Here is a 19,569-nt window from a genome sequence, read left to right on the forward strand (position 1 = left end):
AATCCACCTCCATCACTTTTCCAGGCATCACGTTCCAAATCCTAACAACTCTCTGATTAAAGAAGTTTCTCCACATCACACTCCTAGCTCTCTTGCTGGCAATCTTGAAATTGTGAGTCCAAGTTACTGACATATCAACTAGTGGGAAACAAAATATTCTCTTTGTCCCTGTCAAAATTGTTCATAATTTTGAACACATCAATAAAGTCTCACTTTAAACTTCTCTAAGGAGAATAAGCCCACTTGCCCTAATCTTTCATTGTATCTAAAATCCCTCATTTTTGGTATCATATAAGTAACTACCTTTTGCACTATCTTGAGGGCTTTAACATCCTTTCTTCACAATGTGGTCTGACCAATGATTTGTAGAGGTGTAGCATTACTTGCTTGCTTTTATATTCTAAGCTTCTGTTTATAAACCCAAGGCTCTAATAAGCCTTTTTAACGAGTGTTTCAACTTGCCTGGCCACCTTCAGAGAATTATACACTTGAACCCCAAGGTTCTCTTCTCCTGCACTCCCTTCAAAGTAGTGACATTGAGTTTATATTGTCTCTTCATGTTTCTTCTACCAAAATGTTTTACCTCACATTTCTCTGCATTGAAACTTATCTGCTAGTGTCTGCACATTTGACCAGCTTGTCAGTGTCTCTTTACAGTTGCTCAATGTCATCCTCACAATTCACTATTCTTACTGACTTAGTATCATTTGCAAGTTTAGAGATTTTGTTCTCAACACCCATTTCCAAATCATTTATAGAAATCTGAAAAAGCAAGGGTCCCAGCACCAATCTCTGGGAAGCACCCCTTTCAACTCGTCTCGGTCTCAGAAATGCCCATCTCTATCTACCCTTTGTTTCCTATCTTTTAGCCAAATTCTAATCCACGCTGCCAAGGACCCAGCAATCCTAAATTGCTCCAATCTGCCATGTGTCACTGTATCAAATGGTTTCTGAGAGTCCAGATATGCAAGATCCTCAGCACTATCCTCAGTCACTGTGTGTGTCACCTCATCAAAGAACTCAGTTAAATTTGTCAGACATGACCTGCCATTGACAATGGCATGCTGACTGTCCAGCATAAAGTGTGTATTTATCTTATCCCATAGTGCAGCCTCCATTGTTTTTCCCACTGCTGCGATAGGTCTGGAGTTTCCTTGATTTGATTTGATTTATTATTGTCACATGTACCACGATAGAGTGAAAAGTATCTTGTGTGCTAATCAGACAAGTTATACATTACAGAAGTACATCAAGATAATAGAACAGAATACAGAATATAGTGTTACAGCTACAGAGAAGGTGCAGAGAAAAATCCACTCTAATGTTCATAAGACTGTTCATAAGTCTGATAACAGCAGGGAAGGAGCTGATCCTTAATCCGTCACTACGTGTCTTCAAACTTTTGTATCGTCTGCCTGAGAGAAGAGGGTGAGGTAGAGTATAACTGGGGTGGGAAGGGTCTTTGATGATGTTGGTTGCTTTCCCAAGGCAGTGAGAAGTATAGATGGAGCCAGTGGATGGAAGGCTGGTTTGCGTGATGGACTGGGCTGTGTTCGCAACTCTTTGTAATTTCTTACAGTCTTGGGCAGAGCAGTTGCTGTACCAAGCTGTGATGCTTCCAGGTAGGATGCGTTCTGTGGTGCATTTATAAAAATTGATCAGAATCACTGGGGGCATACCGAATTTCCTTACCCTCCTGAGGAGAAACCATCCAGTGCCCTGGGACTAATCTTGTGTCCAGAGAGACCTGGAAAATATCTGTCACCTGCTCCGCAATTCACTCCCTTGCCCCTCATAGCAATTTAGGATGCGTCCCAACCAGGCTTGGTAACTTCTCTACCAGGAACGCTGCCAGCATATTGAGCACCTCTCCTTTATGTATCATGACACTGTTCAATTGCTCAACAACTACATTATCAACTGGGCCATTATCATTGTCTTCTTATTTAGTAAAGACAGATGCTAAGTATTCATTTAGTACCACAGTCATATCCTTTGCTTGGCTATTTTCTTTCCTATTAAGATGTTGAAGAACTTCTTACCATTTGTTTTCATGGAGCCTGCTGTCCTTTCCTCAGCCTGCCTTATTCCAGCCAAAGCCTCTCTGCTGCATTTGAGATCCATTCCTTGATTTCTATTGCTAATATTACTCCAATATGCATCTCGTACCTCCTTTCTCTTCCTTACTTTTTCATCAATATCTTTATTTGTACAAGGTCCTCTCACTTTCCATGCTCCATATTTATTTCTCAAGGGTATGTGTCTAGCTTGCAGCCTCTCTCTTTTGGAAGTCTCCCATTTTATATTCACTGGTTTATCTACCAAAGTGCATTTCCATCAGCCTGCTCCAGTTCAACATGTAGACCCCTAAAATCTGCCCCGTTCCAGTCTGAGGTCTTAATCCTGAACTGATTTTTTAAAAGTCCTTTTCAATGTGAATTATCATAGCAGAGGTTTTTCTATAGCTGGCTGTTACATTTCCTTGATGTTACTGAGGAACCAAATGGAATCGTCCGTATGGCTTGTCAATATTGGCATTTCTCTGGAGAATACTTTCAAGCTGATCAATTAAACACATGAGTGCAATGCAACGAGTGACTAGTTGCTTTGATTGCTAGACAAGTGTTACTTGCTGGAGTGCGAACATCGATGTTCATCTCAGAACTTCAGAGGACTTGGTTCCTGCTTCACTTCCCAGTGCAGATCCCTCTGGGTCACCAACTAACCACATCCTGTCAATGTGAGGACCTGTTCAACCAACATACTTTTGATGTCTCCTGCTATTCACCCAATTTCTTGACCATAGAGTCAGAGAGATGTACAGCACGGAAACCGACCCTTCAGTCCAACTCGTCCATGCCAACCAGCCATCCTAATCTAATCTCGTCCCATTTGCCAGCATTTGGCCCACATCTCTCCAAACCCTTCCTATTCATATACTCATCCAGATGTCTTTTTAAATGTTGTCATTGTACCAGCCTCTACCACTTCCTCTGACAGCTCATTTCATGCAGTCACCTTGCTCTGCATACAAAAATTGCCCCTTAGGTCTCTTTTATATCTTTCCCCTCTCACCGTAAACCAATGTCCTCCAGTTCAGGACTCCCCCACACCAGGGAAAAGACTTTGTCTATTTATCCTATCCATGCCCCTCATGATTTTATAAATCTCTATAAGGTCACCCCTCAGCCTCTGACGCTGCAGGGAAAACAGCCCCAGCCTATTCAACCTCTCCCTATAGCTCAAATCCTCTAACTCTGGCAACATCCTTGTAAGTCTTTTCTGAACCCTTTGAAGTTTTGGTCCAATACTTTCTATTCAACTCCATGTTTTAACTTCAGGTAACTGTCTTTTGTAAAGATCTTATTGATACCTTCCAGACAGTTCGAGGCAGAGTGGTTATATCACAAAGCATTACTTCAAATCTTAATGTAAAAGCTGTTGGGATTGACATAATCCATCTGAAACATAAAGCAACTGTCAGTTGTGATGACTGTGAAACGATAGTCAATTGTTGTAGAAATCTATCTGCTTTTTCTGGAAGAGAATTTGTCATCCCTACTTGGTTTGGCCTTGTATCGTCCAGACCAAAAACAATGGGACTGACTCATAACTGCCTTCTGAAACAGCTTTGCAAGGCTCTATTCAAGGGTAGTTAGGAATGGGCAACCAAACTCTTCCGTTCTGTGAAAATATGTAAAAGAATCTCCACTGCAACCTATCGACAGAATAGCAGTGCACTCTCTTATCTTTTTAATAATATGAAGTACAGTCAGAGCAATGATTTGGGTATGGATGTAAAGAATTACTTCAGGAGTGGAAATGTATAATCCAAACCTGAATGATTACACCATAAGCCTGCATTTGATAAATGGTTGAATATTACAGCGATGCGCTGAGAATACCTTGGTTCTGAGTTTTTTTTTAATTTAAAAAGGACATTTTATTGCACTTTTTGTTGCAAGCACACCGTTAATAATCTAAGTATGGTTCAGAATGTTTTCCTGAAATGTAAGGGAAGCAATATTGGGGCTTTTATAAATTTACTCAGATTTTAACTACCTGTCCTCCTATTTTATAAGGTTCCCATCGGACTGTTGGTGAATTGTTAAATGTTCTGGGGAGATGTTTGTCAGTCTGCAATGCTGTTTTAAGAAATTGAGCTAATTACAAATTGCCATAAATGGGGGAGACTATGTAATCTGTAAATGAACTCTTGGCCGCTGGTGAGTCCTCAGCCGTGCTACCTCAAGCCTTTCTCTGGACTCATCAAATGTTGCAAATTTGGAGTAAATCATCCCTGAAACAGATCAAACCAAACTTCATATGGACCAATCAACTACAATGTTTTCCCAAAAGAGGTGGTTTGCAACATAGTTTGGAAGTGTAATTTTTTAGGATCCCCCTGTGTTGTGGGATTGTCTGCAGGAGTTAATCGGGTACAGTGACCAGAAAGTGGGAAAGCTAATTATATTAAACTTTAAGTTTGCATGCACAGTTTTTTTTCCAAGATATCTTTGCCAGTGAAACTAAGGTTTAATTTAAACAGTCACAGCCCCATTTACTGTAAACTCCTCACAGAAGAAAAAGCCTGTGTATCTGGAAAGCACTGTATCATGACCTGCTGTGCACTGCAATTCATACCATTGGTAAGAGTGTCAAATCTCTCCAGAGACTGTAGACCTTTTCCCCTCCCACCATCTGATATGTTAAGAATGAACAATATCTCTAACAGTGTACACTGTTCTTCTGTTTTTTCTGTGTGATTGAACTATTCCGTCTTGTACAGACTTAAATTCCAAGTCAGCAGTCATGACTGATGTGGAACGCCATTAAGTAGAACTGAGATGAAAGGTTGCTTCACATTTTGGGAGCATTCACTATGAGATACTTTTGAAACAGAGCTGGATGCTGAAGCTGCTCACTTTGATATGATTTCCCAAGGCGGTGTTAATAAGGTATGTTGCACACCGGGTGCAGTCAGCCATTCATTCATATCTGGTGCAGACTGTCATGTGCCTATCTCTCTGCCAGTTTCTGGACATCTGTGCAATGAGCAGGACCCACTTCATAAGGAGCCAGCGCTAGATTGGCAAGCAAGTTTCATTAGCTGCCAGGTCTGATGACTCACTTTGAATTTGAATGGAAGGTGAACGTAATTCGATTAATAGCTTGGTCTCTGAGTGGAGCTTGAATGTCGATGGATGAAAGAGCTGATATTCCTTTCTCCCTTAAGAGCCACGCACATGGAACGCCCGGTCACAGAAATTGAAGAGGGCAGCAGCAGGATCTCTGCAAGCTTTGACCTTGGCAATCTCAATAACTGTACCTCATCTTACAAAATGTTGTAACCTTCTCATTGGTAGCAGGCCAAAGCACCAACCTAATGGCTGGGATCACAGTCCACGGCCAGGTCTGTGTGTGAATGTTTTATGGGCTTGAGCCCCCAAACTGGCAGAGGAGAGGACGTGGCTGAGAGGGAGGTGGTGTAGTGTTCTATTATCAGTGTTTGAGGGATCTTTCCACAATAGGGATAAAGGAAGAGTTAGCACAGTCCAGTGGTGGAATTATTCCACTGCATGGGAGATCCAAGGCGCCTCTGTAAGGCTCAGTAGAGCACCCTTCGGCTTTGTTCTTGGCCCACGATGTGGTTTCCAAGAGGTTTTGGCCTCTTGGCAAAGCCAATACTCAGCCTGAAACAGTCACCTAGGTCTTTTTTTGGGAATGGCTCCTGTTGACATTGATCACTGCCTACTTAAATTAGGACACTGATTCCTTCCTGCAGGTGCCCTTATTATCTGCTCAAAAGAGTAGGTTAACATTAGATTGCACTGATAAAATAACCTTCTCTAATCTGGTTGCTTAATCAACCCCTCCAACAATTTTCTACCAGATAGGGGCAAATAAACTAGAGCCTTGATGTTCACAAAGGGCATAGACCATACCTGGATTGTAAGGTCACACTGCATACATTTTCATTTACAGATGTTTCAAAGTCTATGAAAACTTTCTTGCTACAAAATGTATCAAACATACAGCTGCAAATTTGGGATGAGGTTTGGTCTTCCTATTGAACTCTGTGGGAAAATGCTGCTTTCCAACTGCCTTCCTGAATGGCCTACCTCTGCTGTTAAGACTGCATTCACTTAGCAAGAAATATCCAGAGTTGGAAGAATGGAGATGTCGAGTGGTTAGAGGGCTGAGAGACATGGTCCACAAAGTGGCTCGAGGATGAGTTTCAGCATTGTAAATTTGAGGTATTGGAGAACCAGTGTCACAGGACAGGATATTGGTCTGGGTTAGGATTTGAGCTGCTGAATTGTGGTGAGCAGAGGTTTACAGAAGTTAATGGATGCATGGCCTTTGAGGAAACCATTGGAATAGGCAAATCTGGCGATAATATACGAACGACTAAGCATTTCAACAGCAGGTGATGAAAGCAGGCAATGTTGAGAAGGTTTCCATAGCGGGCAGCACGTTGGCTCAGTGAGTAGCACTGCTGCCTCACAGCGCCAAGGACCTAGGTTCAATTCCGGGCATCTGTGTGTGTGGAGTTTGCACATTCTCTGCGTGGGTTTCCTCCCGGTGCTCCAGTTTACTCCTTCCAAAGGTTTGGTGAATTGGCTAAATTGTGCAGAGCATTCAGGGATGTGTAGGTTACATGCATTAGTCAGGGAAAAATGTGCAGTAATAGGGGAATGGGTCTGGGTGGGATACTCTTCAGAGGGTCAGTGTGGACTTGCTGGGCCGAAGGGCATGTCGGAATTCGAATTCTAATTCTAAAACTTATCTCATTGACATAGAGAATATGAAGTTAGAAGTATACTTCATGGTCAAGCACTGCACCAAGATTGCAAACAGCCTGGTTTAACTTGCTCAAGTGGCTGGTGATGGAGCTGGACTTAATGAGAAAGGTATACAGTTTGTGAAGGCGACCAAAGTTGATGTCTTATTCACGAACAGATGTCCAATAAGCAACCTGAGAGCACAACAGCAGGAAAAGGATCAAGGGAGATGGTGAAGTGAGAGTCTGAGGTATCATCAGCGTACGCTCTCATGATGCTTCAGAAGGTCCAGGAAAACAGCCAATTGAGGTTGTGCCACTGGGCTGAGGAGAGACATGGAGAAGATAGGATTCCAATAAGCAGACCAGAGGTTGAAGACACCTTGAGGAAGCCAAGAAAGGCAAACATTCCATCGCCAAAGTCACAGCATGCTGTTTTTGATTAATTGGGAGTGTTTCAGTGTTATGCAGGAGAAGGGAAAGGAGAGCTTTCAAATGTGAATCTAAAGCAATTATGAAAGGTAATTTAGGATATGAATAACAAGCTTGACTTTGAATAGAAAAGAGGGGTTAAAAATCCGCTGTTTGCTTTTGAGGAGAGGTATTAGTAAGAAGTGGCATGGTACCTGAAGAGATGAAACTATCATTTGGGAGGTGTTGGCACAGTGCTAATGTCACTGGACGAGTAACCCAGAGGCCTCGGCTAATGGGTCATGGGTTCAAAGTCCCCCCTCCCCCCCCCCCCCCCCCCCCCCCCCATGGCAACTGGTCAAATTGAAATGAATTCATAAATATCTTGATTTTTAAAATAAACAAAAGAACTGCAGATGCTGGAAATCAGAAACAAAAAGAGAAATTGCTGGAAAAGGTCAGCAGGTCTGCTAGCATCTATAGAGAGAAATCAGAGTTTGCTGGATGTAGGTTTGCTCGCTGAGCTGGAAGGTTCATTTTCAGATATTTCATCACCATACTAGGTAATGTCTTCAGTGCGCCTCTGGACGAAGTACTGCTGATATTTCCTGCTTCCTATTTATATGTTTGAGTTTCTTTGGGTTGGTGATGTCATTTCCTATGGTGATGACATTTCCTGTTCTTTTTATCAGGGTGTGGTAAATGGTGTCCAAGCCAAACCCAAACATATAAATAGAAAGCAGGAAACATCTGCAGTCCGGAGGCTCACTGAAGATGTTACCTAGTATGGTGACGAAACATCTGAAAATGAACCTTCCACCTCAGCGGGCAAATTTACATCCAGAATCTCAACCTGAGCTACAAATCTTCTCAAAATTCGCTAATCAGAGTTCACGTTTCAAGTCAAGTGATCCTTTCTCAAAACCCATCCTGAGAAGGGTCCCTGGACCTGAAATGTTAACTCTGCTTTCTCTTCACAGGTGCTGCCAGACCTTCCGATCTTTTCCAGCACTTTCTGTTCTTGTTAATAAAAAAAACTAGAACTGAAAGATTGTTTCAGTAACACTGGCAATGAAGCTATCATTAATTATTGCAAAAAACCTCATCTGATTCATTAATGTCCTTTAGAGGTGGAAATCTAGTATTCTTATCACACCTGGCCCTACATACGATTCCAGACCCACAGTCATGTCGTTGACTTTTAACTGCCTTGTGAAATGGCTGAACAAAGTGCAGTAAACTTTGTTTTAACTGGCACTTCTTTGTGAACTGGCCCCCTCAATAAATTGGTCAAAGTTATCTATCTCAAATACAGTACTGTGAAGTTTACTATGTTATTCTGATCAATTATTATAGTTTTTAATTTACATATCTCAATACAAGTATACTTGTTGTTCAATCAAATGGCCACACGCATTATCAACAGTTGATTCAGTTTCAAGTCAATTTATCCTCAAATCCCAAGATCCATTGTGATGTCTGAGTCGTCAGTTGAGGGTGTGTGTGAGAGGGTTCTCTGCCATGAAGTTTTATTTTGGGCAAAGTTGCATTACTATTTAAGTGATGCATGCTGAAAGTAAAGCATAACTGTAATGTGTACATCCCATGCATTATGGTTTTATTACTTAATGTGTGTTTTTATGATAATTATTTGGACCTCTTGATTATCTGGAATATTTGATCAATTGGCAAATTCCTAGTCCCATGGCTGTTGGTTAATAAAACATTTGCTATATTCTTTCAGTAATGGGTCAGAAATCCCATGAAGGACTATTTTCTTTTAAAAATCTGTCAGGGACCACAGAAAGAAGTTGTTAAGATCTCAGCTGATGTTAATGCTGAACAGATAGGATCCCAAATTGAAACCAGGCTTGATAGACCATAAGTTTTATTTTTGCAATTTGTCGACAGTATTGAACAGTCACTGAACATATTCATGAGAGGCTGCCAATCTCCTGTTCATCAAAGAACATTTATTCCACACAAAAGGGGGAAAAATGCACAAACTATTTTACATGGTTCAAGAAATATTTAAAATAGTCTCATAAACTTCAGAAATGCTGATTTAACTCTATAACCATCAATAGCAACCTTACAGAGCTCAAACCTCAGTTAACTTATCCCCCGTTTACAGTTCCTTGTTCAGTTGGCATTGTTGTAATTGGTTTCTGGAGATTTCTTCTTTGTGACCTCTCAACACTTTCAAAGCAAACACATGGGTTTTCCATACCATCAGCTTCCAGTAGTTTTCTGCTTCTGGTGTTTTCTTTTCCCTAGTCTTAGTTTGGAGACTGCTAAACTAACAACAGCTTTTCACTTTTCCTGAACCACCACACACTGCCTGACATGGTGGATTGTTCAGGTCTTCCCACTTTAAAAGCCATCTTTCCAAATGAGGTGGAGGTGCTGGTGTTGGACTGTTGGACTCTGAAAGCTAGTAGTTCCAATAAACCTGTTGGACCATAAACTGGTGTTTTGTGATTTTTAACTTTTTCCAAATGCAAATAGTGCGATGTCATGAGCCTTTATGACACCGTACTTTCGTAAAGCTGAAGGCAAGTTGAAGCAAAGGAGGGCTTGAAGGAAAATAAGAAGGAAACTAGGCCAAGGTTTCATATTAGGCCACGAAGAAGATTAGGGAGGCATTAGACTTATACAGCCAAAGAGGGAAGCATGTGGCAGAGTTGAGTGATGGGTCACCTTTGCCTTCGTTACAAGAAGACTCATGAGTTCCTCAAATTTGTTATTGGAGGTGAGGGTGTTCCTGTCATAATCACATGTTTTACGGAGGAGAACAAAACCTGATGATGCATGATGTGACCCAGTCACATCTGGTGATGGATAGCTAAATCACGTGCATCAGAGATGCTCAAGTCTGAAACCTTTATGCTTTAGGAACTGGGAGGTAGCTTGGATCCATGCTGGGATTGCACTGGTTTCTAAGTTCACAACAGATTTTATTTACGGTTCTTTAAATAGCAACTCCAAGCTTCAGCTCTGGTGTCCAGCTCTTTCTGTAATGTGTTTGTTTTTTGCTGAGTCCACCCATTGAGTTAACCAATCAAGCACAGTGTTTTATGTGTGTCTGGAAAGACCTAAAAGAGTTGGTACTTGATTGAGATGGAAGTGGAAAATTTACTTGGAGGGAGAGAAGTGATGACAGATGAGAGGGACTTAGTGGTGTCGTGGTATTATCACTGGATGAGTAATCAAGAACCCTTAGCTAATCATCAGGGGCAAGGGTTTGAGTCCCACTATGGCAGCTGGTAAAATTTGAATTTAATAAAAATCCAGAATGAAAAGTTTTAACAGCTAATTAAATTGCTGTTGGTTGTTGTAGGAAAGACCCACCTGGTTCACTAGTGAAATATGTTAGCCTAGTGTGGCCTACATGTGATTCCAGACTCTCAGCAATGTGTTTGGCCTTTTAACTGTCTGTGGACCCTAAATGCTGGCCTTGTCAATGATGCTCACAACACATGAACAAATGAAAAACAAAACTACACCACCCACTATGATGATGACATGAGCTCTTGGTGGGTATATAAAGTTGTGGGAGACCATTCCCAAAGCGAGGTTCTACCAACACTCTTCGTAGTAATGTAAAATCTGCTCTGTGATTGCAGGGATGCAATAAGGTACATCTCATTTACTCTACAATACTCTTCTCATTAGCCTAGAAAGTTGCTTCTCACCCATGAGGCCATGTCAGGTCCTCAAGAACCCACACAAATCGACGTTACACTTGGCAGTACAAGCAACACATAGCAGGGCTAATGATCCTTGCAAGAAACAGTAAGAGGTTTTCCAGGAATCAATACATTGAAATTGGAGATTTAATTGATCAGATGAATAACTGTGGAAATTTCATAGCAAACGGCAAAAGGAAGGATAGTGAAGAGTTTTGAAGTGTGGTTGTACTTGACTTGGAACAAGCTTAAGTGAGTGAGGTCAATAGTAGGTGGCAGTAGGGAATGTGGTCATTGAGGAAAGCACAGAAGGAATGAAACCTTCTGAGATGGCATTGTCATGTCAGTGGGGAATATGGGGGCAAGGTTACCTGGAGGGAGAGGAGCGGTGACAGGATGGCAGATGAGCATTGAAACAAAAGTAAGGTGAACAAGTTGAGTTGCAATAGAAATTGAGATATCCAGAAGTCAATACACAGGCTGAGAAAGAAAGAGAAATGTGAAATGCATTTGGGCTGTTGGGAGGAGAGAATGGAGAGGTGGAGAATGGAGAGAATAAGTGTTTTAAAGAGATTCAAGAGAAATAAGATAGGGAAGAGGAGGAAAAGGAAATTGCCTGAGAGACAATGTAATCTCTTTGAAAGGGTCACACCACCAGATGATTTAGGAAGATCAAGAAAAATGAGGAACTGATGTAAAATAAACTAGGATCCAGATATAACATGAGCTGTGGGATACAGAGCTCCCTTCATCACTGTGATACCAAGTGGTCACTGTGGACAGAAGGACATTTATACTGGAAGCCCAGAAAGTTGACGGCACAATTTCCGGCCTTGCAAATAAACAAAATTATGTTGGAGCTTAAATTGCCTTTTTAATTATCATATCCTGCTGGAGCCTGAAATTTTGCTTTAATTATTGCGGCCTACTGTGATAACCTTTGTTAATAATCACTTCAATGAGCACAAATGCTCCATCAGTCAGTACAATTGATGGAGCAATTAGGAGCAGCAGCAGGAACCATAGGTAAAGCAGCTTCCCTCTGCTTTTAGGTTTTAAGGGATGGCACCAATCAACGTGCTTGACTAGGTCTAGTAGATTTCTATTACAACGAATGGCAGATTCAATGTCTTCCTTCAAGTCGCTATCAGTAATCATTCCTCTGAGGCTGCTCACCCAGCAATTGGCCAAGAAGCAGTCATCCCATGTCTTAAAGCAGATGGCATTTGAATGCTTTAATTGGCCAGTTGCTGAATCAGTTTGGTTAGTCAAACAACGATGGCTCTTGCTTGCACGAGCCACAAGATGACCATCTCAAACTCTGTATGCAAATACTGAACTTGGCAATCAAAATTGTTTCCTTTTTAGTAGTTGCCGATCTCACTTGAATTTTCTGGAAACTCATACTTTTGCATATCATTACATGAAATAACAAATTTCTTGTTGCGGATTTCTGAAAAAACGCTAAACCCTTTTGCCATCCCTCATTCTTGTTAGTAATAATTTCTCAGAGGCTTTTCCAGCTTAATTGTAAGGTAAGGCACCATCGCGGATCTAATTGTACTGCAGGATGAACTTCCTGAAAATGGAATTCTCAAGCAGGTTCCCAGATCTAAAAGTTGAAGTCCTAAATTGGAGGAAGGCCAATTTTGACGGTATTATGCAAGAACTTTTGGGGGCAGACATTCACAGGTAAAGGGGCGGCTGGAAAATGGGAAGCCTTCAGAAAAGACTTAACAAGAGTCCAATGAAAGTATATTCCTGTTAGGGTGAAAGGAAAGGCTGGTAGTTGTAGGGAATGCTGGATGACTAAAGAAATTGAGAGTTTGGTTAAGAAAAAGAAGGAAGCATATGTCAAGTAGATATGCATGATAGATCGAGTGAATCCTTCGAAGAGTATAAAGGCAGTACAAGTATTCTTAAGAAGAAAATCAGGTGGGCAAAAAGGGGACATAAGATAGCTTTGACAAATAGAATTAAGGAAAATCCAAAGAGTTTTTACAAATACATTAGGGGCAAAAGAGTAACTAGGGAAAGAATAGGGCCCCTCAAAGATCAGCAAGGTGACCTTTGGGTGGAGCCGCAGGAGTTGGGGAGATACTAAACGAGTATTTTGCATCAGTGTTTACTGTGGAAAAGGACATGGAACATATAGAATGTAGGGAAATAGATGGTGACGTCTTGAAAAATGTCCATATTACAGAGGAGAACGTGCTGGATGTCTTGAAATGCAAAAAAGTGGATAAATCCCCAGCATCTGATCAGGTGTCTCCTAGTGCTCTGTGGGAAGCTAGAGAAGTGATTGCTGGGCCTCTTAGAGATATTTGTATCATTGATAGTCACAGGTGAGGTGCCGGAAGACTGGAGGTTGGCTAACATGGTGCCACTGTTTAAGAAAGGTGGTAAGGACAAGCCAGGGAACTATAGACCAGTGAGCCTGATGTCGGTGGTGGGCAAGTTGGAGGGAATCCTGAGGGACAGGATGTACATTTATGTGGAAAGACAAGGACTGATTAGGGATAGTCAACATGACTTTGTGCGTGGGAAATCATGTCTCACAAACTTGATTGAGTTTTTTGAAGAAGTAACAGTGACTTGGATGCGACCATAAGAGGTACAGTTAGTAAGTTTGCAGATGGAGGTGTAGTGGACAGCGAAGAAGGTTACCTCAGATTACAACGGGATCTTGATTAGCTGGGCCAATGGGCTGAGAAGTGGCAGAAGGAGTTTAATTCAGATAAATGTGAAGTGCTGCATGTCGGGAAAGTGAATCTTAGCAGGACTTATATACTTAATGGTAAGGTCCTCGGGAGTGTTGCGCAACGAAGAGACCTTGGAGTGCAGGTTCATAGCTCCTTGATAGTGGAGTTGCAAGTAGATAGGATAGTGAAGAAGGCGTTTGGTATGCTTTCCTTTATTGGTCAGAGCATTGAGTACAGGAGTTGGGAGGTCATGCTGCAGCTGTACAGGACATTGGTTAGGCCACTGTTGGAACATTGCGTGCAATTCTGGTCTCCTTCCTATTGGAAAGATGTTGTGAAACTTGAAAGGGTTCAGAAAAGATTTACAAGAATGTTGCTAGGGTTAGAGGATTTGAGCTAAAGGGAGAGGTTGGATAAGCTAGAGCTGTTTTCCCTGGAGCATCAGAGGCTGAGGGGTGACCTTATAGAGGTTTATAAAATAATGAGGGACATGGTTAGGATGAATAGATAAAGTCTTTTCCCTGGGGTGGGGGAATCCAGAACTAGAGGGCATAGGTTTAGGGTAAGAGGGGATAGATATGAAAGAAAACTAAGGGGCAACGTTTCACGCAAAGGGTGGTACGTGAATGGAATGAGCCACCAGAGGAAGTGGTGGAGGCTAATACAATTGCAACATTTCAAAGGCATCTGGATGGGTGTATGCATAGTAAGGGTTTGGAGGGATATGAGCTGGGTGCTGGCAGGTGAAACGAGATTGGGTTGGGATATCTGGTCAGCATGGACAAGTTAGACCGACGCATCTGTTTCCGTGCTATACATCTCTATGGCTATGACTCTAGGTTCAGTTCCTGCAACTTGCTGCGGCGAATTGCCTGTCCTGCTCGGCTTATTGCCAGTGCAATTATTTGACACTGGGCAAACCTTCACGCTGCAAGTCACAAACATTACCTTCCTCTATCCTTGGCTCGAGGAGTTGATACTCTCTGTGGGGCAGTCTCTATCCAGTAGGGTGCTGAGATAAGAGAAAGCTCATTCTTGACTTCCTGATCTCTTCACACCCAGTGGGCAGATGCTGGAAAACAATCTTTGGTGCCATGGCCTGTTCCTGGATTTTAGAGGGTTGATAGGGCAAAGTAAGATACCATATGCCCGAAACGTCGATTCTCCTGTTCCCTGGATGCTGCCTGACCTGCTGCGCTTTTCCAGCAACACATTTTCAGCTCTGATCTCCAGCATCTGCAGTGCTCACTTTCTCCTCAAAGTAAGATACCATCCAATCAAGCAAAATCATTTATTTCTCCAGGACCTAGGATAATTTCAAGCATTTTCATACAATAGAGATAGAGACTGCCGCACAGAAAGTATCACTTCTTGAGCCAAGGATAGAGGGAGGCAATGTTTGTGACTTGCAGCGTGAATGTCAGTAGCCCCTCAGTTGGCTATGTTGGAAAATCTCTCCTTTTGTGTTTTTGCCTAATTAAAAATAAGACATCAGCAATAGCTTTTCATAACTGATCCGATAACAATGTCTCACCACTGTCATGTCACTGTGTTCTCTCTGCACTGGCCTGGAGTGAGTTAAGGTGTCTTGCGAATTAGGTTACCTCTTGAGAATGCACAGGATCATGCAATTTAACAGCTCAGGAAGCCATTCAGCACCATCTACCAAATCTGAAAGAGCAGATCATTTAGAAATCAGAGGATTTGAGGCAGATTTGAAATCATAAATTGCCACACTCACTCTTAGGTAATGAGTCACTTCTTGAAGTGTAGTCTGTGTTGTATTATTTTTATTAATGGTACAATCGTGATGTTTTCCAACTTGCCTCCCTTTGATATATTTATTAATTTCCCATCTAATATATCTCTATTTTCTAAAATGAAATATTGAAATAAAAGTTGAACTGATCTATCAATTAATGTGGCTGCAGAATAGCTGATTATGTGGACTGGTGAAGTAGTGATCCAGAGCTCTGAACTAAAACTGCAAGGACTGCAAGTTGAAATTGCAGCTTTATAGTCTAAGAATTTTAATTCCGTTTTCAAGAGAGAATGGAATGAAAGAGTTGACAACAATGAAAGTGACTGATTCCCTTATGATCTTTAGGGAAGTCGCCCTTCCAATCTGCCCTGTGCGTTTGTAAAATCAGGTTATTCTGAACTAGCCTTAGAAGTACTCTAATACACCACTCAACTGTGTCACCATGGTCACCTGGCAACTACAGATGAACAATATTTGTCAGCCACATAGGGGTTCAGGTTCATAATTTTTTTGCAATTTGTGAAACAGGTAGACAAGGTGGTTAGGAAAGCATTAAGCACGCTTACTATCATTGCTCAACCCTTTTCAGTATAGGAGTGGGGCTGTCATGTTGCGGTTGTACAGAATGTTGGTGAGACCTCTTCTATGTGCAGTTCTGGCGGCCCTGTTACAGGAAGGATATTATTAAACTGGAAAGGATACAGAAAAGATTTACCAGGATGTTGCTGGGAATGGAGGGTTTGAGAGATAAGAATAGACTGGAAAGACTGGGACATTTTTCACTGGAGCGTAGGAGGTTGAGGTGTACTAAGGTGAGTAACAAGGGTCTTTTCCCTGCGGTGGGGGAGTTCAAAACTAATGGACATATTTTTAAGGTGAGAGGAGAAAGATTTGAAAAGTCCATGAGGGGCAAATGTTTTGCACAGAGAGTGGTTTGTGTAGGTGTGGAGTGAACTTCCAGAGGAAGCGGTGGGTGTGGGTACACTTACAACATTTGGTTAGGTACATGAATAGGAAAGATTTGGTGGGATCCCAGCAGACCTGTGGGAAGAAAGCAAATTTAACATTTTGAATCCATCAACACCTCTTCAGAACTGGCTGTCTGTGGGACGGGGAAAGGATTCTTGCCCAAAGAAATGGGCACGTAGGCCATGAAAGAAGAATTCAACATCACGTTTAGCCTGAGAGTCATTGAGGTGGGGACATTGAGGGATACAGTTAAGACTGCAGAACGATCAGCATCAGACAGCAGAAGATCAGAAGGGATAGTAAATATGGATTTCCATGGCACCAGGTGTGAATCACAGGATGCGGCGAGAGCAGATGTCTGAGGAGCAGTATACATCACCAAGATACCCGTGGTCCCGGACGGATTCGAAACACAGAGAGTGAAACTTTAATTGGAATCCGCATGAAGTGAGTTTGAGCGAGAGGCAGTCTCTGAGCAATGAGACATGGCACTGGGAGCAAGTGCCAGCAAAGAACTTCTATAACACAGTGCCTCACAGTGCCAGGGACCCGGGTTTAAGTCCACTCTTGGGGAAAAAATGTATCCATCAGGGATGGGCATTGCGCTTCCTTTTTCTCTTTCACTTGATAAAAACGCCAATTTAAATGGCTAGCCAGCTTCCTGTCAGAAGGAGCAGGTATTTGAAAAGAGGTTGAAAACGCAGTGCCCATCGGTTGGGCAGCCCCAGAAACCCTTTCCCAGCAGGAGCATTACATTGAGTGTCTGTTTTGAATAGTGAGTCACAAGTACCATTTACTAAGGTTGACTTGCATGCATTAGCTAATGGTAAAATATAATATGACTTTTTAAAAAAGCAGTTGTTTGTTTCATCAAATTGTGTCAAATGGTCTTAAAAATACCAGAGTGTGCAGTATGTGTTTTCCTTCAGTACTTGAACAACAGTGCTATATTTCCACAGCCAAGCTAGGGCTACAGAGATTAATGTATAAATTTAGCTCATTCACTTCTCCTTTTATTCCATTTTGAAATCAGGCTGATAAGCCTCATGTCGGGATGAGCAGATCCTGATACACACAGTGAAAAAAAGATCTGGTTTCCAACTCCATATATTAACATGTCGAACATGTTTCTGAGACCTTAATCTGTACCAAGTGTGAATATAAGATAATACTTTCAACATTCTTGTGTAATACTGTATGAATAACTGTTTGAAACAGAATGGGAGAAATGGGTAGCTCATTGACATGATGTTCTTCCTTTATCAAAGAAAATACCTTTTATTTCCAGCTATAATTTCCTGACAACACTAAGTGGGACTATAGTAACTACATACAGTACAGCTGTGCTAATGTATTGGTGACTTATTTCTCGTGATCAGTGTGTCAGTATATCTTTACAAGAAACATTGTCAATTTCATCACTATCTTAGGATATGACCCAAGAGTATTAAGTATACGTTTCTTTTATTTCCCCCCTGTTAATGCTCCTTTAAGAATTGTAGATTTGTAGTGGTAGGTTTTTACCTGGACGTGGCATTTTTACCAATTAAGGAGTGGTGCGGTCATGGGGGCTTTATTTTGTTTCCACACCAATTTGGAGAAGCAAAACAGCAGAACCTACTGAGGCCTGAACAGAGGTATGCCTTCTTAATGTAGAAAGGCACATTATTGGTGTTTTTCAGCTGTATTTTCATTGGAGGAGGTTTGGACCATTTTGTTTTAAATGGGGTCAAAAGGCCATGCTGAATTGTCCACAGTGCCCAGGGTTGTATAGGTTAGATGTATTAGTCAGGGGAAATGTAGGGTAATGGGTCTGGGTGGGATACTCTTCAGAGTGGCAATGAGGACTTATTGGGCCAAAGGGCCTGTTTCTACACTGTAGGAATTCTAATTCTAAAATTGGATTCTAATCAAAATAAATTTAAATTTCAACATGTCACCAAGAAACAAATGCCACTTTGCCCAGGGAGCTACAGTTATTGGTCTTTAAAACAAAACTTGAGGTGATTTATTTTTCTATAATCCTTTCATGCAATTTCCAAACGTTCTTAAAACATAATTTTTATTTTGTTGGCTTGGGTTTCTATCCCCTCTCTCACTGAATGAAGGTCAGTGGCCCTTTTGACAACAGGTTGAGTGCAACTCACACAGAAAAATAATAACACACTCAAACCAGTCCCAGGCCCTTTGAAGTTCCAGCTCAGCATTCAACGGTCGAGGGCATGGATGGCAACTTCTCACTCCCACCAGTTCAGTACAGATGAGCTGTCATGATTGAACAAAATGGATGTGAAATTCAGATTTCTGCTCATTTTATTTTTAGGTGAGGCCAATGATAAAAATGTACAAGTGGTGGAACTGCCAATCGTCGACAGCCTGCACCCGCGACCACCATATCTGCCCTTGGCTATTCCTGAAGACCTGGCAGGTCGACTAACTCACCTACATGGAGATCCGTCGGTCTGGTGGGTTTCACAGTTTGTTAAATATTTGATACGTCCGCAAGCTTGGTTGGAGAAGGAAATTGAAGAGGCAACAAGAAAGCTTGGCTTCAGGCATCCAATTATTGGGTAGGTAGAGTTCTGTTTCCATCAGCACAAGGTGCAATACTGGCAACTGTTATGCTGGCACACTCTTAAAACTGCAAAATTATGCAAGTATTATGAATGAAATTCTAAATCACATCTGGATGTGGTTACATGAAGTAAGAGTCTCCTGGACTTTTCTTTTCCCCTTATCCAATGACAGCCCGCTAATCAAAAGACACTAAGTGGAGAATCTGTGATTCTGTCTTAATGAAGGCAAGACAATAAAACTTTGACATCATGTCTCATTTACTTTCGCATTACTCAAATCCCCTTACAGAATAACCAGAAGTTGAATTATATCAGTTTTTTTGATAAAATTGCATTGCAAAAGGTGTCTATTCCCAAAGGACAGCTTTCCTCTTCCAAGATCCTCACAAAAGTCCAGTGCTCTGACCCTGCGTCTTGATCATTTTATCAGAGTCAACACCTCTGATTATTTACATGTGTTGAAATACCTTGGAATACTTTTCTGCAGTAAAGTCACCTTATGAAACTTGAGTTGTTGCTGGCTGGTTATATTCAGCTCAGTAATATTTAAAAAAACATCTTTACCTTTGCTTTTATGAGAAGTGAAACAAAGCCAAACGTTTATTTTTACTTTGTACGATTGAAATGCAATGCGTACATAAGGTATTTTAAGTAGCTATTAAGATTTCAGATTTCT

At 41.5% G+C, this 19,569-nt stretch overlaps 1 protein-coding gene across 15 annotated transcripts in view; it reads left to right on the forward strand.

The window, feature by feature from the left end:
• The window catches only part of LOC122553704 (alpha-(1,6)-fucosyltransferase), a 759,328-nt gene that overhangs the window by 706,467 nt on the left and 33,292 nt on the right, over positions 1–19,569 (forward strand). For all 15 annotated transcript variants that reach the window (XM_087989965.1, XM_043697917.2, XM_043697905.2 and 12 more), the window contains one exon: positions 18,641–18,887. In XM_087989965.1, the coding sequence (XP_087846091.1) occupies positions 18,641–18,887 (247 nt within the window). The remainder of the gene's footprint in view (positions 1–18,640; positions 18,888–19,569) is intronic.

This window comes from Chiloscyllium plagiosum, unplaced genomic scaffold (assembly GCF_037043375.1).
Source record: "Chiloscyllium plagiosum isolate Xiang-an unplaced genomic scaffold, Cpla_swu_hap1 HiC_scaffold_8, whole genome shotgun sequence".
Classification (NCBI taxonomy): domain Eukaryota; kingdom Metazoa; phylum Chordata; class Chondrichthyes; order Orectolobiformes; family Hemiscylliidae; genus Chiloscyllium; species Chiloscyllium plagiosum.